Genomic DNA, 22,338 nt, shown 5'->3' with positions numbered 1-22,338 from the left:
GCAACTTTTACTATGAGACCAACCCCGAAATCGCGATAAATGGGATGGTTCATACATATTGGCTGGTTTGACGTTGATATTTTATATGGGAGAGTGAATATCTTCCGCGATTTCGGGGTTGGTCCCATAGTAAAAGTTGCTCAGTATGCCCTAATATATTCACTACGTAAGTTCTTGCAGGTAACCAAAAAAAACACTCATAATATTCTTTAGTTTTAACTAGGGCGCTTTCGAAAAGGCACCTAGATTAGTAACTTGCATGACGGTGTTCTGAGGTGATCACATAAAAAAGCCATACAGTTGAGAAATGTGTAGTTACATTATTGTCAAAATGAGGAAAATGGAGTTGGAGGTATTTGCTGGAGTGTTTCTTTAAAACTGACGATCTTGGGAGTGTAAAGGTGACTTTTCAGTTTTAATTGATCAAATAATGCACTTCCCCCTCTAACCTATAAGTAGTTCGTTTTTTTTAGCATTACAAATAAGGTAAACAATCTTGATGTGTTTTTTAATTGAAAAACAAATTTTAAAAATAAGTTATACGGCAAATAAGTAACAATTATGAATCTAATACGATCATTTATATTCTTCTGCTTTCATAAGTACCTAATAGTTATTAATTTTTAAAAAGCGTTTTTGCATTAAAAGACATGTCTAGATCGCTTACCTTCTTCCAAGTTCTTTCTAATGCTAAAAAATAAGAACTATAAAAGCTGCAAGTTCAACCTTGCCGGACATTTTTAAAAGTTTTTTGCTCCATACCAAAATACATTAGCGTTTTCTTATCAAGGATTATATCCGCCAAATATTGACAGTAACCGCAAGTGGAGGAATGTTATCAGCTTTCCCATGAGCCTGCGCTTGCGCATGTGGCAATGTTTGAGCTTTCCTAATGCCGGTGATGTAACTTGTCAAAGGAGCTTACGAGATTGCATACTTGTGTAGTTATCCTGGAAGTAGCCGCCCATTTTGACTATTTTGCATCCCTTTAAAGATGATAACGGTAGTCATTATCTTATGCATATGCATGATTACGGGTGCCCAATGAAAGCAATGTGCCATCCTTCATATAATTTCATATAATACAACTGGCGTTAAGCTTGTCTATTCAGCGAGCTAAAGCTTTGCGTTACGTAACTAATAGACATTTTTTAACTTACAGTTGTTTTTTTAAGATTATGAAGATACCGGTTAGGATATTTACCTGAAAATAAAATAAAAAATTATTACACATTATGATATTGGAATTAATTATAAGAATACCTACTCGTATAATCATAATAGACCTAGCTTTAGGTACAGGTTAAGCTTCAGTCTTTGGCCCATCGGCGGAAAGTCGCCAGCCTGTCGGTATTCTACAGGTTGCACTTCGGGGAGTGTGCCCAAGAGCTACACGAGCTTATTCCACCGTCCCCATTCTACCATCGGACTTTTAGACGCACGGCCGGTTTCCATCCTTACTTGGTAGATATTCCACCAATTCGCACGAAGCGCTTTGCTTCTACTTTCCTTATGCGCACTGCCAAGGAATGGAATTCCTTGCCGGCGTCTATATTTCCGTGTTCTTATAACCTGGCAACCTTCAAATCAAGAGTGAACAGGCACCTTCTGGGCGAGCTCGCTCCATCGTAGGCCACGTCTACGCCTCGGCTAGTCTGTGGCCATGAGTAAGCCCATTCATAATAAAAAAAAAGGTCTAGCCTTACAGTGAGCTAAATTAATAGAACTTGATAGAACGATTGACGAATGAAACGAAATAAACCCATACCTAATACAGCTGCAAAATTGCATGGACACTTTAATACATTCTTGCATAAAGTGGCCATGCAATTTTGCGGCTAGGTATACAGAAAGCTGCAAAAGTGGGTATACACTTCTGGTGAGTCAAAGAGTATAGAATCCTCTGCCATTACAATAAGCATCTATTAACCACGGTGTCCGTTTGTCATCTGATAAGTCGTATGCTAGTTACCAAGTCGTGGTAGAATAGTACCATGATCACCGAATAGGGCCTCAACCTTATCACTCTTATCAGTGAGCTGATAAGCGTTTTAATTCTTCCGCATCTGAGCCCAATCTTACGTAACTGTTTGTGGAAAGTGATAAGAGATAACAGATTTGGGAGATTACTTTAGGGTAGTATTCGACCTGTCCAATTTCTATGTCCATTGTCATTGCGTCTCACTCTCTCATTAAGCAAAATGTGAGACGCAATACACATTGTACAAATGTGTATTGCGTCTCACATTTTGCTGTGGAATACCATCCTTACTGCGGTAAAAGTGTTATTCCTATATATAGGCCGGACACTATCATGAATACTGACATTACTTTGATGGAATGACGTTTTTACTGATAGTGTAGGGATTGACATGAAGGAATGACGGCAGGTAATGAAGGTTATTTAAATAATTTTTGTCAGTATTGGAGTTATTGGGTATTGGGTGTTCGTCAGTATTGGGTGTTTGACTACTAGTCAAATCAGTTTATTTTTCGAACTGTCAAAACGATTCTTCTAGAATGGAATTTATATGAAACACTAGCATGTGACGTCACAGTCAAATTACCTACTCTTTATAGTTTTATACGGGTTTCTAAAATAGAAATTTTGTGTAAAAATAACTGCTGTCTACGTTTCTCTATTAATCTTCTGGTGCTTTATTTCATGCATGGTGTAAAATAAATTGTTTTAAATACAGTCAAATACCCTATTCATGTATATTGGGATAACTTTATGTATAGGGTCAAAACTCGAAAGCTATTAATGCCTTCGATAATTCTTTGTCACTATTCGTCATTTAGACTTTTGTGTTAGTTAGAAAGAGACAATATTTAACCGATGTTTGCTGCTGTTTTATGAATAGGGGCTATAGGGAGTTACATTACTTAGATTGGCTAGCTCGTACCTAAAATCATAAATCGGAAAATCGCGGGGCACTTTTGGATGAGACTAGCCCAGGACCGGGATAAGTGGCGGACACGAAAAGAGGCCTATGCTCAGCAGTGGGCGGCTGAAGGCTAGAATGATGATGATGATGATGAAAATCATAAAATGTATCAAGTATGTTGAATGGAAATTGTTATTTGTTTTATACGATTATAGACGACCGATCTGGCCTAGTGGATAGGACCCTGCCTGCGAAGGCGATGGTCCTGGGTTCGAATCCCAGTAAGGGCATTTATTTGTGTGATGAACACTAATATTTGTTCCTAAGTCATGGGTGTTTTCTATGTATATAAGTATGTATTTATCTATATAAGTATGTATATCGTCGCCTAGCACCCATAGTACAAGCTTTGCTTGGTTTGGGGCTAGGTTGATCTGTGTAAGTTGTCACCTAATATTTATTTATTTATTTATACATATTGTTTTCTTTTGATTGGCAAAAAGCCGGGACAATTCGAGAAAGGTGTTGAAAACTTACAATTAGGTATTAGTTATGAGTAGGTACTTGTAAGAACTTTATCGTGGAATGTAATTCAAGAAGTAGACAAATCTGACTCAATCTGACTTATCAGTCAACTCTTATCTACCTTACAAGAACTTACAGCACTTGAGATAAAGAAATCTTATACAGTTTCAGTATTACATAAATACATACTACACTGTATATCTGACCATCGGGCTTTAAATCCAGGGCTCGATTCTACTCGCTAAACTGAGCTACTTTTATTATGGCACCAACCCCGAAATCACGATTGTTTTTCACTTTTTCATACATTTTGGCTGATCAGATATCGACGTTTTCTATGGGAAAGCCAAGAAAATTTCCCCGATTTTAGGGTTGGTCCCATAGTAAAAGTAGCTCAGTTTAGCGAGTAAAATCAAGCCCTGGAATTAAAGCCCCATAGTCAGACACATACTGTATGTATTGAGAATTTTAGAACAAGTGAAAGAAAAAGTAGGGGTCGCATCGTATCAAAAAGTCAAAGAGCGGGAAAGATAGGGAAAGCTGGAAGATATTACACCGACAAGAGAATAACTCTTCATCATCATCACCATCATCATCAGGCTATATTATTCCACTGCTGGACATAGCCCTCCCCTAAAGAGCGCCATAGCGCCCTGTCCTCAGCTTGCCGCATCCAGCATCTGCCTGCAGTCTTTCGCAGATCGTCATCCCATCTGGTCGGAGGGCGTCCTACACTACGTTTGCCGATGTCGCGGTCTCCACTCAAACTCAACTAACTCTTAAGTTAATGATAATGATATTGAGAATTTGAAATCAGTAGCTGTACGGTAAAGTACCACCTGCACGATTCGAACTTTAAGATACGTCTATTAATAGATCTAAAAACGATATGGATTAGTTGTGTCAATGTCAAAAGCGACGTTTTTGTTTGAAGAAACGTCACATTTGACACTGACATACCAAATCCTTATCGTTTCTATGTCTATTAACTAACGTATCTTAAAGTTCGAATCGAGCCGTACGAATCCGCCGCCAAAAAGCCACGCCTCTATTCTCAAGAATTTAGAGTGTGCGTTCAGATATTTGTGATTACCTTGGGCGCTCCGATATATCTAATGGCGATTGTACATACTTTAAATACATATATCTCATTTACAAGTCTAATGTCTGACCTATTTGTATGCCAAAACTGGATTCATTGAGGATGAAATTATCTTAAACTGAATATCTTATAAGCCAACTGTAACCCTTATACAAAACAATGGAGAGAACCATTCATTCATTCATTCACTGAACGACTCGCATTGTTCGCGGTCTAGGTATGGCGATCAACGCCGATTATGTAATTCATTTATTTTTATATCTTGCTAATTCTTGATTATGTTTATTAGGTTTCATATGTTTTTGTTGGACCGGTGCCATTGTAGAGATGTATATGTTTATATTTGCCTATACGAATTAATATTTTAAGATTTTAGAATACGCAAAGATTTATTTATGACTCTGCCTCAGACACTCTTCCAGCATATTTTAAGTACAATAAATAACACCCGTTTTGCTAATAAATATTAAAATCGATAGAAAACCCCAAAAAAACATTGGATGTGAGAATTTTCTTAATTAATTTATTTAAAGCTAAACAAACAAGACAGACCTCTGATCTTTATTTGTAATAACTCAATTTTTTTGACGTTTATATGAAGAAAACAGCCTCGCCAAGCAACATTTTTTAAACCAGTTCGTATTTTGTAACGGAATATAATTCGATTCGATTCATGGATCAGAATATTTAAATAAACCAATTTATTTATACCGCCGATAAACTAATGGAACTGACAACGGTTCATATAAATTTCACGTTGACAGCGACATATCAAACTGTTGTCAACTGCATTGATAAACTTGCGGCCGATCGAGTGAATGGATTGAACGAATGATTGATGGCTGTAATCAATTGAAATGATGCATTGTTTTCTAATGTATTGATTACGTTGTAATGTCATTACGCCATTTTTTATTTACGTTTTATTTTAAGTTCTGTAAAGGTCAAGAATCTTTAGATACTACTATGTATGTATTTTAAGACTTATTATAGATAGACTCAGATAAAGTGGCAGTGACAGTACAAGACAACATTTTGGAATCGATCCAGCTAGGTTAAATTTTTAAAAAAGATGGAAAATTTCTCAGATATTTCTGGAAAATTTCATAGAAATGAAGGAAACTTTCATAGAAATAAAACTTTCGTAGAAATGAAGGAAACTTTCATAGAAATGAAACTTTCGTAGAAATGAAGGAAACTTTCATAGGAAATGAAGGAATCTTTCATTTTGGAAAAGGAAAATTTCGATTAGGTACCATTAAAAATATGTGAAACTTTAAAAATTTTCTAAATTGAAAATTTTTAATTTAGAAATCCCGTAATTTCGGAAACATTCCCACGGCACATCAGTAAGGTATTAAATCGGTTTACATATCCAAAAAGCCTGCCAATTAAACAAACATTCATTTTACGCTCAAAACATCCCCAACAACAAACAAGCTATCATAGCCAAATAAAAAACTAATAGCATAATATCTTAATTAAAAGCATACAAGCTGTGTAATATTCAAATTAAATCGAAATATTAATCAAATCGAGTTATTACACCGAGATCGCGTGTTTAGTGACTATTCAGCCCCTGCACTTTAACGAGGTGGCATGGATGTGGCATTTATTCGTCGGGAATATTCCTATTTTCCTAAATAAAAGTTTCCTTTCGCATTTATTAAAAGGGATCTTGCAATTTATTCATATTCATATTATTTATAATCTTGAATAGAAAAAACCAACCTTACTAATCAGTGTGAAATGGCATTAAACTTATTTACATCCATAGAGCATCGCATAACAATACGGTATATGACTACGAGTCAAATCAGTTTCTTTTTTTCGAACTGTCAAAACGATTTTGCTACTATGGAATTTTTATGAAATACTATGTGACGTCATAATCAAATTACCTACTCTTTAAAGTTATATACGGGTTTAAAAATAGAAATTGTGTCTAAAAATAACTGCTGTCTACGTTTATCTATTAATCTTCCGGTGCTTTATTTCATGCATGGTGTAAAATAATTTATTTTTAATGTGTACAGTCAAATACCCGATTGCAATAAATTATCCCCAGCACGTAAAATACTTGTTGTAGAGGAGTTCCATTCTGGTCTTCTAGCAGTTCTGCTATAAGTTACATTACTGAAAATAAATGTAAGTATGTAGACCTTACTAGCATGACTATGGTATTAAGTTTATTTGCGAAATGGAACAAGCTACGGCATTATACTCTGGGGTAACGGAAACGCCACAGGTCGGCGTCCTGCCCTCATCCCCTGTGGTGTCTTAGCTCATATTATTATACCCATACAGTTTATGATCATTTATGTCGGTCGTTTTCAGTGTGGCTGCTGCTTATGTAATACTAGCACGCGAGTTTAAACATATTATGTGCTTCTAAAGTATCATCAAATTGTCAGGGGAATATTTCATGTATTCATTACGGTAAATACGTAGTCTCTTTATCACCCAGAAAGTGTAGTATATTAATATTATTAATATCGTTTTAAAATTGAATTATAGCAACTGTACGAAACGTATTACGAAATTAAAAATGTGTGTTATCCCGCTTTTAAGCGATTCAAAAATAAATAAGTCATTATTTATCGGGATGACAGTAAGCCTAAATCTTAAATTGTTGGCTTTGTAAGAATTATGTTCAAGGATTTAAACTATCATATAACATTTTTTCATAGCTCGAATTTTTTGGCACACATCCATTCAAAACACTTAAATTTCAATCCATCAATACGTTACTCAGTGTATAATAAAGCTAAATTTAATACATATTTTTATTACATCCAATTATAGCACACAATTCCGGAAATTTTAATTCGTATTGCATAAACCAAATGTATGTTACTTCGAATAGCTTTGCATGTAATAATAAGATATCTAAATCTAATCCGGTTTCGTTATATGAAAACATGATGGGAATGGGAAACTTGCCAGATTACTCATCGATGAATTAAAATGGGGAACAAACTCGAATATTTGTATCACAAAAGTTGGCTAGATGCACCAAGTGACTAGGTCAATGCGAAACTGATGTCTAATCTCGCTTTTGATAAATTTACGTTACATTAGGATCCAGGGACATTGTTAATATAATAATTTTATCTACATATGTCGGCGGCCGATCGTAGGATCAGGCAGATCGTAATGTTCCTGTGTATTGTTTTGAGGATAAGTGCTTCAATGAATGTGACTGCTGACTGTCATCTGGCCCTCCGATTCTTAGGATTATACCTACATAATATCTCCACTATAAATGCCTGATAGTGGAGATATTATTTAACGAAATACACGAAATTGAGTGGTCGAAATTCGAAATGGTAGTGCTGCTGGGTCAAAAACAAAACTGTGTTCGCGTCTTTCCTGTAGACATACACAAGAGTTAAGGACTATTAAGGTTAATTTTCTTATTTAACCCTTATCCACGTGAAAAGGTCCTCCTTTTATTCAGAGAACTATGATAAAATCATTACTTACATGCCCACAAGCTGTTAACTATTACCCACAGGAGAGAAAAATGTACAGTTCGCGCGAACACGCTAGTTTTCTCTCCTGTAGGCAATAGTTAACAGCTTGTGGGCATGTAAGTAATGATTTTATCATAGTTCTCTAAATAAAAGGAGGACCTTTTCACGTGGATAAGGGTTAAATAAGAAAATTAACCTTAATAGTCCTTAACTCTTGTGTATGTCTACAGGAAAGACGCGAACACAGTTTTGTTTTTGACCCTGCTGTCGTTGAAAATGGACTGTCACCTTCATTATGGTTATTGCTGCCTGTGTTTGTTTTTTTAATGTTACTGTCTTAAAATAAATAAAATTGAAATTGAAATTGAAAATCGGCCCCCCGGTTTAGCATGAGTCATTCATATACTACTCTTTATAGCGCAGAATCTATGTTGCGAGGCAAAAACGACCACCCTAATACATTAACTTATTGTATTTTTTGTAGCATTTTTTATTAAATCTGGTGTTCGTTAAAGAGTCCAATGACCGATTTCAACTTTTTATTAGGTTATGTTCTTATTTCACAGCTAGGCTGTGAATACTTACTGCTCGATTCGGAAAATGAATTAGATTTCTACTAGACTTCAACACAACTTAAGTTACGATACAGATAATTTAAAGATATTTGTAACATAGATATCTTAAATTTGACGTTTCCACGATGCTGGAGGTCCTCTTGAACAATTTCGACAAGTTATGACTTAGATATCCGAGTCACATCTAGTCGATATCTAATGTAGATCTAGTTGATCTTTATCGTCTCAAGATCTTGTGATTATCTCGAAATCCGAATAGGCCTGTTAATCTTATCTTATAAGTTCTATATTTGTCAAATTAACAAAAACCTGCAAAATAAGTTAACATTGCCGTGTCAAAAAACTATTTTTCAGCATCCTCGTGAAACCAATGTTGCTAATTAACTGTCAAAGGTTCTTGAACTATTGCTAATACACCGCCAAATTATAGGTCGTAAGCGCCATGAAAAAGACGTAAGAAATTACAGAAGAGCTTAAGTGCCATGGAGTTTGTATTGAGAGACGACATTTCTTATTCGACGGTTTGTAGGTGTGACCGCTGATTTATAGAGTCTGATAACGTTTTAACGAAGATTTGTAACGCAATGGACATAAAACAAACATAGACAAGAATTTATTTAGTTTTTATTGTGTCTACTGTTAAATGCCCAAACTTTAGCATTAGTAAAGCATAGGGAAAAGTACTTAAATTACTTAGTACAAAACCTAGACAAAACTCCGGTTTTATTGAGTTCCGACCCAGGCATACCTATGTTTAAAAAAAACCGTCAAACATTTCCTGTCTGACCTGTCAGGGAATGCAACAAAATTATTCTTATTAATCTATCACTAACGGCACAAAACGATCAATTAAAAAAGAAAACATCTAACGGTTCAATAATAGTTTGAGTGCACCAAAAAACGCCCATGGCCCGTGCGTTCGGAGCAACATTAAAAAAAGAACTGACAGCTGTCATGTTGACAGCCGGCTTTAGCGCGCGTTTTGACAGCTTTTGTCATTGACACTGGCAATTACGTGTTGAGTTTGAATGCAGATAAAAAACGGTGTAAAAAGTGCCTCCATTTTGTAACTGTATTTAATCGTCGCGACGAACGTAGATTTAGTATTGATTTTTGTGTATTTTTTTGGATGAGAATGGACACATTTCAAGTCTCACTTAAGCCTTAGATAAGTTAAAAGATCAGCCTTAAAATTCCAATAAAATAACTTAAGAACAACAAAGATATTTGAGGTTCAGTTTAACTTTCGTAATAAGGAAAACCTGTTGTTAGAGTTTGACCTACTAGCCATTATGTAATACCTATACTTCCTGTAATGTATTTTTTTTTTAATTCTTTATATGGCAACAATTTTGCCTGCTAGTTGTCAATTTCAAGGGTTCATGCCGTCATTTTATTTCTAAGCAAACTCTGAAGCGTGTTTGATAGCACAGAGCGTGGAAGTGTTATCATAAACTTTTTAAAGATTTTTTACGTTTTTGCGAATCAAACATGTAATAGGTAGCTTATTAATCGCTTTATTATTACTTAGGTACTTAATTTTTACTAGTTGATTTTACAGTGCATTGGTGTTAGCTGTAATGCTGTAAAATTTGATTTCAATAAATATCAATATCATGAACGTAAAATTTCTATGAAATTACGAAGTTTAAAAATAACACTTCCACAGTAAAAAAAAGTTATATCATAAGTTATGACTTACACAAACTAACTTTTTTAAACTTTGTAATTTCATAGAAATTTTAAAAATAACACTTCCACAGTAAAAAAAAAGGTATATCATATGATATAACTTTTTTTTACTGTGGAAGTGTTATTTTTAAACTTCGTAATTTCATAGAAATTATAAAAATAACACTTCCACAGTAAAAAAAAGTTATATCATAAGTTATAACTTATGATATAACATTTTTTTTACTGTGTGGAAGTGTTATTTTTAAACTTCGTAATTTCATAGAAATTTTACGTTGATATGTCAAGCATGCAGAGTTAGCTTAGACAGACTCTTAAAATTTTATATATAATATATTTTATTACTTATGCCTTTAATCATGATAAACCATTGAGCTTTGTCAAGTCTATTAAAAAGTCTATAAAAAATTGGATTAGATTTTTTGCCAATGCAATGGCAACGGACGGCACACAAAGAATTAGAGACGAGCTAGTTTTTGTCTTATGCCGGCGGGACGGCCTCGACTGTTTTTATTCATCTATTTCTGAAGAAGCTTAGTTACTGAGGAAGTGATGATATTATATTTAATTTAGCATCCGTAAAATATGTAATGAATGAGGTATGGACGATTGATGAAAGTTAGATACAGAAGTTTTTATTGCCGACTCAGTAGGTCACTACCACATGGTAGTGAATTTTATAAGTTCCAGTTAGACCACGAAAAGTCTGCAACAATTTTGATAGCACACGGAGAACGCTACAAAGACGTTGCAGATTTTTCTTGGTCTCTAGGAATTGCACATAATTATGTACCTACTAAGGAGTACTCTAACAAACCAATTTTGTCAGCGGATATATTATTTAGGTACCTATATGTGCGAAAGGTTAAACCTAAATTAATAATTCTGCCCTGCTAAGCCGAGTGGCGCTATCTCAAAAGAAAATGCATTGCTAATTTATACTTTAGTTTCTATAACTGAGAATTCTATTTTCAAAATCATTTGTTTTTGAGATAGCGCTTTTCGGCTTAGGAGGGCAGAATTTTCTAATCAAGAAAATATGTAAATCATAATTGTTTAAGGAGCCTTCGTATTTATACAAATTTAACAGATGGCCGATTCTTTTCTTGATTCAATCGCAGGCGAAATACTAGTTTTTGTTGCCTCTTGTCCCGATTACATAATTTAGGTCAAAGCTGCTTATGTTACAACTTACAAGCGCACTAACTAGTTGCCTTTTATAGACCAAAGTGTCTAAGACAAATACATATGGCGCTTGTACTGAGTTACTTATAAAGGATGTGATTTTTAGAGATGCCACGAATATGCGTCAACTATTCGGTATTCGGCCTATTCAGTCATTTTGCCGAATATATGGTATTCGGCCGTATATTGTCTACTATTCGGCCGAATACCGAATATTTGTTGCATTGTACGTACCTAAAAATAACCACTATTTGTATGTACCTATTCAATTTTAAGATGTATTCTTGGAAAGTTGTTAAATACGAAGAAAATGTTTTTGAGCATTTAAAGTAGAAGTACTAGTGCTCGACGCTGCACTAGTATTCGACATGGGCACTTTATGTCAAAGTAATATAGGTTAAATTTGAACGGCGAAGATTTTTCTGTATTCAAATTTAATCCTTGTCACTTTGACATTTGAAGTGCCCATGTCGAATACTAGTGCAGCGTCGAGCACTAGTAAGTACTTACTTTTACCTGATTTTTTTTTTTTATTATGCATGGGTTTACTCATGGCCACAGACTAGCCGAGGCGTAGACGTGGCCTACGATGGAGCGAGCTCGCCCAGAAGGTGCATGTTCACTCTTGATTTGAAGGTTGCCGGGTCTGATTGATTTCAAATAATTTTATTTTTCTCATGGGTCTGGTTTGATAGATTTTAACTACATTCACGAGTTCTGAGCAAGAAAATTAAAATTTCCATCGTCTGTGCTTTGTTGGCGAACAGTTTTCATAATTAACTTGTCTCAACAATGTTATGCCGGATATTCGGCGCTTCGGCCGAGAGAAGGGCCGAATATTCGGTATTCGGCCAAAACCACTATTCGGGCCATCTCTAGTAATTATGTTACAAATACTGGGGACTCGATGTTACTTATTCCATATCATAACCTCAATTTCTAAATATGGCCGCGTATAATGAGGTCCTAAGTCCAATCTCAGTTTTTTTTACTTTGAAATGTCCATCAATTAGAGTAGGTAGGTAGCGTATGATTAATTGGTGTTATTGACCCCAAAATATACAACTTACATTAAGTCTTATTTAAAACATATCTAAGTATAGACTGGTGATTAACTCATAGGTATAACGACATGAGATACTTCTTAAAAATAAATTCTCACAGAGATTATTCTTCTTCTATTTCCCGTACCAAAGAAAATTTAGACTAGAGGGATATTGTAAAAGTAAATTATGTAGTCAGTACATTTACTGCCATCTTTCGACACAAATGATTAACACTTTTAGAATGCCATTAGACTTTGATCCTTATTTTTACACTGATATGTGTTAAATTTGTTAAATGTCAAAAATATCGCTATCTACTCGAGGATAGGCCAAAGGTATGCCATCATTTTGAGTAATGGCTCGTACAGCGGTAATTTTTGAATGTTTTAAAATGTTACGTAAAAATATTGTTAACAAAAAATAAAAAAAAATACAGAGGCCGGCCAGTGTGACGCGATTTGATGAAAATGAAGACTGCGTGTGTTCGATTATCTAGCGGGACCACATTCTCGTCAAAAATAAAAAAATACTAACCAGGATTATTGTAAAAACGTACCTGAACTATGTGAGATAACAGCGACCAACAGGAACGCCAGGCATAAGGACAACCTTCTCAATTCCATAGTGACGAGATATATTTTCAGTCAACACTTAAAATATACACACTACTAGGCACTTGTTTGGTAAAACTTACAAAAATACACTTTTACACACCACTAAAGGCACTTCCTTCGTTGCACTAATCAGTCGATTCTGTAAAAAAAAAAGAATTATTAGTTTAAATTGTATGATTGCGAAACAAAATAAAATCAAATTTAACCTCTAGCCGCCCAGAGACCTATAAAAAGGTCTCCTGTTCCATTCTAATTTGAACTTTGTGTTGACAAAATAAAATTTCATTTTGCTTGGCAAAGTTTGACGTATGGGCGGCTATTGGATAATGTGCGTTCAGTTCCATTTGGTCGTGACTCGTATTACCTCAACTGTGCATTTTGTGTTGATATCATTGTTAATTAAAAATAGGTCTGAGTTAAGTTTTGCGTATTCGAATTTAATTATAAATATGAACGACATGGTTACATTAAGTTTCGTATTAGTGCAGGTAGGATTGCGTCAAAATCAATTTATTAGCAATGACAAATGTTATATGCACATAATTTAATTACGTCCATGATGAAATTGCATCCAAAGGGCTAAGTATATAAACCTTGTAACAAATCCCATAAGATTTTCGATACATTGCCGACTAAGTGCAACGAAATCAATCGATCGATCGATGCAATGCTGCTATGTGCAATGCCGGTTGCCCTCTGTAGGTATCACAGGTAGGTATATAAAACTTAGCAGCTAATGAATCCTGAGTATTTTGGCGACTACAGTCATTAAATTTAGTGCATCGTTGCCAGCCGCTCGTCACTTTCATGTATTTTATGTCAAAAAGGTTACTTTGAGAAATAAAATGTATTGAAATTATTTTATTATCGCTCGACATGTTTCGATCTAGTGCACGCGCGTATAAGTATCACGGGTACCTAAATAACTTTCAAGCACTATCTTTTGAGCGTTAATAAGCCAAGTTATCATTGGAAAGTCCTTGGGCCTTTTCCAACGTTTTATGCTTTCATAATCATTTTAATGACGCCCCTCTCAATAAAGCAAAGTACGCAATAAAAAGGAGCCATTTCGCGATCTTGCTCGGTCACTTGGATGCATTTTACAACTTAACTGGACTGTAAACGATGGGTTAAAACATAAAACGGTATTGGTATTATTATTTTATGTTTTTGTTATTATAGAGCAATTTATTCTAACGTGGCGAAACACTAAGATGGTGACAAACATAATATTATAGTTACACTTACATTCTTACAATGGTGTGGTTAGAGATCGAAGTTTTTAGGTAACCACAGTACGGGACAAGCATATAACACTTTAAACTCTCGCGTTTTGTACACATATTTAATTACACAAATGGGTCTACCGCGATATACTTTCATTATTTTTACCTTAAATTCCGACGTTTTAGTTGAGTTGCACCAGTATATCGCGGCAGACCCGTTTGTGTTTTAAATATGGGGACAAGCATAGTATATATTTATTTTTATAAATACCTGAAAACCTATCTCCTATACATATATGTATACATAAATTCATGGTAAAAAATATTATTAAGGTTAATAAGGGGAAGACTGTCTATAAGGGAAGACCGTCCACAAGATCTTTCGTCGCTTTTAACTCTTGCTTTATGTACATACTTAGTTACTTACACATACCTACCTACTCTACTTTCAGAAAGTAGATAGAGCAGAATGAGTGCGTCCTTTCTGACTTTGAAGGACTGCGTAGGTACGTCTATCTATACAAATACGGGGTCCCTTTGTTTCACATAAAGTTTAAAGTCATAATGTATTGTTTGTTATATTATCATTAGTCCTAAAACGACCGTTAACTTATCAGGATTTTCGTTCCGTTTCTGAACCAAACAAATTATGACTAACGAAAATGCGGTCAAAAATACATTATGACTTAAAAAATAAATAAAATAAATAAATAAATAAACCATTTATTCACGGAACAGCATATTCTTACATGATAAGTACAACCTCCGCCAAACTGTATAACAGTTTGTTGGCAGAAATAGGCTCCTCTTTTTACATACTGTTTATAGGCTATTTTACTTAATTTAGGTATTTTAAACTATTTTTAGACACTAATATAAGTTACAAATCTAAGTTCAATATAACATGACATTCTTATAGGAAACAAAAGACACCCATAACTACTAATACAATTAAGAGTTACCTATTGAAAAGTGCCTATGACGGTCTTTCCTGCAATAAACTTTATATTGCAATAATAATTCAGCTTGAGTGAAGTTAATCAGTGGTACAATTAGCCGTTAATATAGGTAGGTTTTCAATTCTCAAGATTTCCTAAGATGTCATACATGTTCAGGAAACATATTTAGAAACCTGTTTAGACCTACTGTCGTGCCTTATCATCTAGACGTGAGCAGTTGACCTAATAGACTATCACTTAGGAACCAAGTTGGATACTAAAATGTAATAGGTCACTCTCACAACAACCGGGTTGGAATGTATTGTGATAGTTTTTATCTATTTTATGGACTGTAAAACTGTTTAGTTCTGTAGGTAATTGGGTTGCTGATATTATTATACTTAGATCTTGTAATAAAATGTTTCTTAAGAAATTAAAGATATAATTGATATGCTCGTAATTAATTATAGCATCTATAGTTCGTTTTTTATAGCATTAGAAAGAACTCCACAGAAGCAAGCGTGCAGTTTTTATCAGGCTCTTTAATTGTTCATAATTATTGAATTATCTAATGTAGCATGGTCAATACATATAATTTACTTCATATTATTACCGCTAAAAGTGCCGGATTTGGAACCACAAGCTTACTTCTGCGGAGTTCTTTCTAATGCTAAAAAAACGGACTATAGTAATCGCTTCTTCTTTCGTAAGTGATCAAGTATTTACACCGATCCCTACAACTGGTTTTTATAGATATATTATTCTTTTTATGATTAATGGATGACTCACACTAGACCGGACCGGGCCCGGGCCGAGGCGTTCGACATGTCATTTTCTATCACGGCTAATCCCAGCCCGGTATATTTAAGGAGTTATCCGTAGGTACTTCTAGGTATTTGATAGCGTGACGTGACGCTTTTGCGTTAAGTGTCATTTTGTATGGGATTTGAGTTTCCAAAACATCCCGCTTGGCGCGCTGTTCTAAATCCCATACAAAAATAGACATAACGCAAACGAAAACGCTACACTATATCCTTAATATGAAAAACGGGATATTTCATATTTTAAGTATTTAATAAATATAAGTAATACAATACATTGAAATCATAATATAAGCTTAAGATTGTACTTAAAATCCGTAATCCCAAAAACGAAATTCCGGTTCTCAGCTTTACTCAGACTGCGACTGACCTTTCCCAGTATAAACAAATCCTTTAACAAGAATGTATCAACTTCAAAGTACTCGGAAGGAAGCTGAACCAATAAATCTATGCTATTTATAACTTGGATAAGTATGCGTTTCCTGGCCTTCTATTAAAAGACGATTTAAGTGCATTGATAGAGTATTGGACCGCTCGTTTCGACAGGCCAATTCTGATTGATCAATTTGATATGGTTCTCAACTTGTTTTGATACGATCTTGACCGTGGTGTGAATCAGTTACATAATGTATGTACGAACGCGTCTTGCTACCTATTTCAGTCTCTGTACAAAAAGTACTGAGGTTGACTAAAGTAACATGACAAATGAGCGTTTTCCAAAAAAGTCAATATTTTGAAGACATGAATGAAATGTACACTTTTTTTTGAACGCTCAAATACGAACGTTTCCGAAATAATGCAATGGAAAATAATTATGCACTACATCTGTAGCGTCTCACGATCTCGGGTTCTGGCGAAATCAGGTGCCTTCACCAACTTGAGAATTGACATCTGACACTGACGTAGCGTCAATGTTTATTTGTTAAACCGGCCCCTATTTCACCACGGTGACAGGTGCGACAATTTGACAAATGTCTCTGTTGCTGACGTCACAGACATCCATGGGTTACGGTTACCGCTTGCCATCAAGCTGGCCGTATTCCTGTTTGCCACCATCATTGTATTATTTAATAAAACTTTATTATATCGGCAAAAAAGAGGTATTTCTCTTGCGAAGTTTATGATGATGATGGTGACAATTATAACAAAATTTCAAAGAACTTTCGGTAATTGTTGACAGGAAATGAGTGCTGTGTCGGAATTTTGTGACAATTGTCGTGTTTCTTGTGACAATTGTCATTAGCTTTGCAAAATAAATATTTATTGGCGATATAATGGAGATTTTTTTATAGTAAAATGTTGGTGGCAAACAAGCACATCGCCCAGGTAAGCGGTTACCGTAGCTTATGGATAGCCTGTGACGTCAGTAACAGTGATGTCGACAATTGTAACCGTGGTGAAATAGGGGCCAGCTATGTACCTACCGTGAATCGTCAATGTCAAGCGACAATTGTAAGCGTGGTGAAACAGGCCTAGTCGTCTCACAAGGCACTTTAATCCCATTTATTGGTGCGCACGAGATACCCAACGACACAATGACATGAAAACCATAACAAAGTAGTAAATCAGAATCAGCCCCTTGGACCGCCCATTTCGTCATACATTTTAAAATGATTATGCTTTCATAAATCATATCGAGATTGAATAACGGTAGTTAGATTAATGTTATTAAGGTCTGTTATTGATATTGTGTTATTTGATTTTTCGTTTTTGTAGGTACTGCCAGACTGTCCGTCTGGCGTCTACATACGAGTGGACACACAATAGCAGAGCTGTAAGGCACTTGAAATTTTATGTAAGTACTAAAGCAAAATAGTACATTAATAATATACTACTAGATAATTCCAAGTTAAATGTAAATTAAGTTTAACATTAACGTAATTAACGCTAATTAATCATTAGGGTTGAAATTGTTTATACCAATTCCGTTAAAACCACTCCGCTGCACCGAAAATGCTATAAAATTTACGATGTTTGTATATTACCTATACCTATTTACTCGTAGTACCTATGCCACGTGATTTTTATGGCACAAGACAATACAAAATACAACGCCAATGTTTTGTGCATACAAAAATGACAGAAAACAATATTTACATTGAATTCAAAATATATTTGTGAATTCATTTCACACATTCACTTTCATTGATATTTTTACTGGTAAAATATACAGATAATATAACCTTAGAGGATATAACCAACGGAGACGCCATGTCTATAATTTTCGGTACAAAATAGTTTGCCGTTTTTTGCGGGGGAGGGGCACATCAAATGTATACGTAACGTCAACATAGCCATGTCAGATAAACGTCAGTCCATACATGTGTTTGACATGTGGTTGACCATTGGCCGCCTTTTTTCGACAGAGGGGAACGCCTGTTAATGACCACTCCGTTGGTTATATTCTCTAAGCCTATCTTAAACACAACCTATTTATTTTCAACCATAATTTTATTGATATCAGTTAGATTATTAAAACAAAACCTAGAAATAAAATATTTCCTTATTTAGAAGTCTGATAATATTTTTCACAATACTTTTTTTACGCTCACAAAACGGCAATTGAACTAAAAAAATCGTTTCATAATAAATAATTGAGTCTTCGACCTCAATGCAATGGATTATACGAATGATTAGGTTAGACCTTGATGTATTTGTAATCACTCGCGTATACATTAAGGTGTGTCAACATTTGAGCATTAGGAGCTGTCGTGGTCCAAGAATAGGTAGGTACCATCGAATGAACTATTCTGTCGGTTGCAGAGACAGATGAAAATGGATCAGATATTTTTTTAATATTGCAGAGGCAGATTTAAATGGATCAGGTTTTTTTTTGAGGGTCAGATTTTTTTTATTAAACGAGCGAACGCGAACCTTTTTCAGCTTGGGCAATGCTTTTATGTGTCCATCTAGCTGTTCGTCTGTTCTGCTCGCTTTTCGCAATCGATGCTCGAGAAATTTCGTGAGCAGTTTAGAGTTTTATTGTTCTTCAATTCGGTTTTTGGAAACTGTTCCAAATAGCGAAGTTATGAAAGGCTTTTGAGGTCTACAACTCACAGACCTTCGTACTCATGCCTCTTGCGATGCGACGTATGATGGACCCTAAGGCAGTTCCTTCGTCTTATTCCTTCGTTAATATAAGTAATTTTATTTAATATAAGTCCAACTGGCTTAATTTAACTGCCAGATTTCGCCTACAATAAACATAAAAATAATAACTACACAAATAAAAACTACCAAAATACCAATTCTAATGACAGGCAGAGAAATTATTATAATCAAAACAAATACTCTAACTACTCGGGTTCTAATAATTTCAACAAATCTAAATCTACAGAAGAAAAACCTAGTACTACTAATGCTGTACAAGCGAAATCTTACAATTCTGACACCACTCATAAGTACTGCCCGAGGTGTCGCTCTAATACACATTCTCTAAAAGAATGTAGGCAACCACATTTTCCTATTTGTTTTAAATGTGGGAAAAAAGATACTCGCTACCCAGATTGTACAACTTGTAATCCTAAAGATTCAAAAAACTAAGTTTGGTGGATTGCAGTGCACATGAAGTTGACAGTAAATCTGGAAAAAACTTTAATGGTGCAGATTGGAAATCTTGGCTTAACTTTATTTCGAAATTTTTTTCTTGCTATTCTGTCACTTCAATCCACGCTTCTCAAACTAAATCTGAAAATATTCATAGTAGACCTTATGTTTCTGTCCAAATCAACGGACATATTGTTAACGCTTTGTTAGATACTGGTAGCGGCTATTCAATTTTAGGTAAAAACTATCATAAAGTTTTCTTGGATGCTGGTTTTGTGCTAAATAGTTCTGAAACTCTGGATTTATTTGGTGCTGGTAGGCATGCGCTAAATAATATAGGTATGATGAATTTGCATGTCACGTTCTTAGGTCAATCTCATGTCTTAAAACTGTACGTTGTTCCTGAAATTCAGAATTCTTTGATACTAGGCATGGATTTTTGGAGAGTTTTTAAATTATTTCCTAAAAATCTAGACTCTGTAATTTTATCTGAAGATGTTGACTCATTAGAAACACTAACTATTGATCAACCTACTCACTTACGTGATTATGATCATCTCTCTGATGAACAAAAAGTTACGGCTGATCATATAACTACACAGTTCCGTGAGATTTCTTACGAGGAACGTGGTTTAGGCCGGACTTCTCTAATTACACATAGTATAGACACAGGGGATGCTGTTCCTATTCGTCAGCGATACTATAGAATGTCTCCTGAGAAACAGAAAATACTTGTTACTCAACTTGACGAAATGCTAGAGGAAAACGTAGTAGAACCTTGTGAAAGTCCTTGGTCGTCTCCTGTTTTGCTAACACCTAAAAAGAACGGCGAACTTAGATTTTGTTTAGATAGCCGTAAACTAAACTCTGTGACTGTCAAAGACGCTTACAGCCTTCCTTATATTTCGGAGATTATAGACAATTTGCGTGACGCGAAATATCTTTCTAGCCTGGATTTATCAAAGAGCTTTTGGCAAATTGCTATTAAGGAAGAAGATCGTTGTAAAACTGCCTTTTATATACCTTCTCGTGGAACTTTCCAGTTTATTTCTATGCCTTTTGGGCTTACTAACGCTCCGGCAACTCAACAAAGATTGGTTGATATGTTATTTTATGGTCCAGAATTCGAGCATAAAGTTTTTGTGTACATTGATGACATTATCATTGTTTCGCCAACCTTTGAGCAACATATCTCTTTACTAGTTCGTGTCCTAGAAAAGCTTAAAATGGCAAATCTAACTATTAACTATAAAAAATGCCAATTTTTTAGGAATAAACTGAAATATTTAGGTTACGTGGTTGACTGTAATGGACTTCAGCCAGATCCTGAAAAAGTTGAGGCAATTATTAACTATCCTACGCCTACCAATCGGAAAGAGGTTCGTCGATTCATTGGAACTGCATCGTGGTATCGTCGTTTTATTCCAAATTTTAGCTCTATAGCTTCGCCTCTTAATAAATTGACCTCTCAAGCTAAAAACTCACCTCCATTCAAATGGTCTACCGATGCTGAAAATGCCTTTCGCATGTTAAAAGAAGCTTTAGTGTCTTCTCCCGTGTTATCGTGTCCTGACTATTCTCAATCTTTCCAAGTACACACGGATGCGAGTGATTACGGAGTTGGTGCCGTTCTGACTCAGGTCATCAATAATGAGGAGAAAGTGATAGCTTACATGAGTAAGTCTCTTTCTAGCAAGGAGCGTAACTACAGTGCTACTGAGAGAGAGGCTCTCGCAGTTCTCACAGCTATTGAACATTGGAGGTGTTACTTAGAAAACGGTAAGAAGTTCATCGTGTATACCGATCATTCATCTCTTAAGTGGTTTTTAAATCTGAATAATCCCACTGGTCGTTTAGCTCGTTGGGGAGTTCGCATGTCGTCGTTCAATTTCGAGATTAGGCATCGTCGCGGCTCAGAAAACGTAGTTCCTGACAGTCTTTCTCGCTCTGTCCCTATTGCTGCTATTAATCAAACTCCAACGAACAGTGCTATGCTTTACACTACAAATGACCCATGGTACCTAAACGTTTACACTGGTTGTCAAAATACTCCCACCTCATTTCTAAACTACAGAGTGGCCGATGGTAAATTGTTCAGGTACAAAAAGAGTCTAAATCCTTTAACTAGAGAGTTTGAGTGGAAAGAAGTCATTCCTCTTGAGTTCAGATCTGAGATTATTGATAAAAATCACTCTGAACCTACTGCCGGTCATTTTGGCATTTATAAAACTAACAAACGTATTTCTTTAAATTACTTTTGGCCAGACATGCATCGTGATGTGTCTGAATTTGTTTCAAATTGCGATACGTGTTGTTCTCAAAAACATGCTACACATGCTACTCTTGGCTTTATGGGCCGTCCTAAAGATTGCTCACGTCCATTTCAAATGTTGAGTATGGATCTAATTGGTCCTCTACCGCCTTCGAGAAATCAGAACACTTTTATATTTGTAGTTACCTGCTGTTTCTCGAAATATTGTCTATTATTCCCTATTCGTCGTGCTACCTCCGAGATAATAGCTAAGTTACTCGAGGAGAAGGTTTTTCTTGTTCATGGTATACCCAGTACGGTTCTTATGGACAATGGAAAGCAGTTCACTAGTAATATTTTAAAGAAGCTGTTTAGAGATTATGATGTTCCTAATGTCAGATTCACACCTAAATATACGCCGCAAGTAAATACTGTTGAACGTTACAACAAAGT

General features: G+C 35.2%; 1 protein-coding gene across 1 annotated transcript in view; it reads right to left on the bottom strand.

Annotated features, from left to right (window-relative positions):
* Nucleotides 1-22,338, bottom strand: part of LOC134675755 (hemicentin-1-like) — a 227,586-nt gene that overhangs the window by 182,300 nt on the left and 22,948 nt on the right. Inside the window, exon 2 of the mRNA XM_063534065.1 lies at nucleotides 13,046-13,242. Coding sequence (XP_063390135.1) covers nucleotides 13,046-13,112 — 67 coding nt within the window. The 5' untranslated portion in view covers nucleotides 13,113-13,242. The remainder of the gene's footprint in view (nucleotides 1-13,045; nucleotides 13,243-22,338) is intronic.

This window comes from Cydia fagiglandana, chromosome 23 (assembly GCF_963556715.1).
Source record: "Cydia fagiglandana chromosome 23, ilCydFagi1.1, whole genome shotgun sequence".
NCBI classification, from domain to species: domain Eukaryota; kingdom Metazoa; phylum Arthropoda; class Insecta; order Lepidoptera; family Tortricidae; genus Cydia; species Cydia fagiglandana.
This window is presented reverse-complemented; position numbering and strand designations above follow the sequence as displayed.